The sequence below is a fragment of the Equus asinus genome, chromosome 17, assembly GCF_041296235.1.
Source record: "Equus asinus isolate D_3611 breed Donkey chromosome 17, EquAss-T2T_v2, whole genome shotgun sequence".
Classification (NCBI taxonomy): domain Eukaryota; kingdom Metazoa; phylum Chordata; class Mammalia; order Perissodactyla; family Equidae; genus Equus; species Equus asinus.
This window is the reverse complement of record NC_091806.1, coordinates 24077976-24080002: the sequence shown is the minus strand read 5'-3', so window position 1 is coordinate 24080002 and position 2027 is coordinate 24077976. Positions and strand designations below refer to the sequence as shown.

Sequence of the window (2027 nt, the reverse complement as noted above, 5' to 3'; positions counted from 1 at the left end):
ACAGTTAGCCTAGTCCATTTTTATCTATTGTTCACTAATCTAAGGTCATAGAAGGGATAGAGGACTGACGTGAAAGTGAAGAATTCCACTGGAGCTGTTGCTAAACTTTTACTTGTAAGATCTAGGTTGGGCATCTATTTTGAGTTATCTTTGTCCTTTTTCTTCTTTTTTTGGTCCTGTATTTGGCTTCATTATAGATTATGAGGGGTGGATCTTATTTCTGCTTAGATGATCTGGAGGTAAATTATCCCCCAGTTCAGTACAGTGGCTGAAATATTCCACCTGCTGCTTGGTGTTTTCTGGTTCTGTTGTAATCTTGTGAACCTGAGTGTTAGGCAGGGGTTTTCACTGCTGTGGCTTGTTCTATTACTTTTGTCTGGGATTTCTACTCATTCTTACAATCTGATTATCTAAATAATGGGGGTAATTATTCAAAATTCTCAATATTTAACTAACACCTTTTTTTTTTTTTCTGTAGATGCTGACACTAGGAAATTAGGGCAAGGTTTGATCCATGACAGCTACATGGGAATATCCTGTTTCATTACATGGCCATCAATTTTTAAAGTTCCCCCTATCCCCCAGGAAATTCAACTCTTTCTTCTTGTTTGACACCGTTGATTAATTTTGCTAACTTTCAATATTTTTTATTTGTTCCATTAGTATTATCATGGAATAGTCAGTGGCCTGAATTCGTTTCACCATGTTTCTCCAGAAATTGTGTGTAGAGGGCATGTTGATATATCAATTAATTTATTTATCATAAATAGGGAAGACAAATACTTCTTAGGGATAAGTTCCTGTAATTTTTAAATAAATAGTTAATGCCAGACCTGATCTTAGTTAATGTTTCAATATCATTAGTTAGTAGATAATACACATAGAACACAGACCCAGTCTTTTGATGTCTTTTGACATGCCATTAAGTCCAACATACTTTTTACTATCTTTTTCACTTTGCACTCCTCTGTATAATTTGTACATGTATATGTCAGTAAAAAGATGTTTATATCTCTGTCATGTATTCATCTGACCCAATACCACTTTCCATATTTTCTCTTATTGCAGCTAAAATGACGGGATATATGAAAGAGATCCAAGGCAGAAATCAAACAGAAGTGACAGAATTTATTCTCTTAGGACTCTCAGATAATTCAGATCTACAAGTTGTCTTCTTTGAATTGTTTTTGTTAATCTACATGGCAACCATGGTGGGTAATTTGGGGATGATTGTGTTAATTAAGATTGATCCCTCTCTCCACAACCCCATGTACTTCTTTCTCAGCAGCCTCTCCTTTGTTGATGCCTCTTGCTCATCTTCTGTAACTCCTAAGATGCTGGTGAACCTTGTGGCTGACAATAAGGCCATTTCTTTTAATGGATGTGCTGCCCAGTTCTACTTCTTTGCCTCTTTCTTAGGGACTGAATGCTTCCTGTTGGCCATGATGGCATATGACCGCTATGCAGCCATTTGGAACCCTCTGCTGTACCCAGTTCTTATATCTGGGAGAATTTGCTTCTTGCTAGTAGCTACCTCATTCCTAGAAGGCTTTGGAAATGCAGCCATACACACAGGGATGACTTTCAGATTGTCCTTTTGTGGCCCTAATAGCATAAACCATTTCTATTGTGACACCCCACCCCTGCTCAAACTCTCTTGCTCTGACACCCACATCAATGGTATTGTGATCATGGCTTTCTCCAGTTTTATTGTCATCAGCTGTGTTATGATTGTCCTCATTTCCTATCTGTGTATCCTCATTGCCATCTTGAGGATGTGCTCATTAGAGGGCAGGCACAAAGCCTTCTCGACCTGTGCCTCCCACCTCATGGCTGTCACTATATTCTTTGGGACAATTCTCTTCATGTACTTGTGCCCTACATCTAGCTACTCAATGGAGCAGGACAAGGTTGTCTCTGTGTTTTATACAGCAGTGATCCCTGTGCTAAATCCTCTCATATACAGTTTGAAAAATAAGGATGTGAAAGAGGCCCTAAAGAAGATCTTACAGAAATACATCCTGTAA

General features: G+C 38.3%; 1 protein-coding gene across 1 annotated transcript; it reads left to right on the top strand.

Moving 5' to 3' along the window:
* Window positions 1–1085: 1085 nt before the first annotated feature.
* On the top strand, window positions 1086–2027 carry LOC106844125 (olfactory receptor 5AP2). Its single transcript, XM_014861427.3, has one exon. The coding sequence runs from the start codon at window positions 1086–1088 to the stop codon at window positions 2025–2027; it is 942 nt and encodes a 313-aa protein (XP_014716913.3).

What these genes read in the sequence shown, in the direction of transcription:
- LOC106844125 (XM_014861427.3), top strand. Translation starts at nt 1,086, where the DNA reads ATGAAAGAGATCCAAGGCAGAAATCAAACAGAAGTGACAGAATTTATT.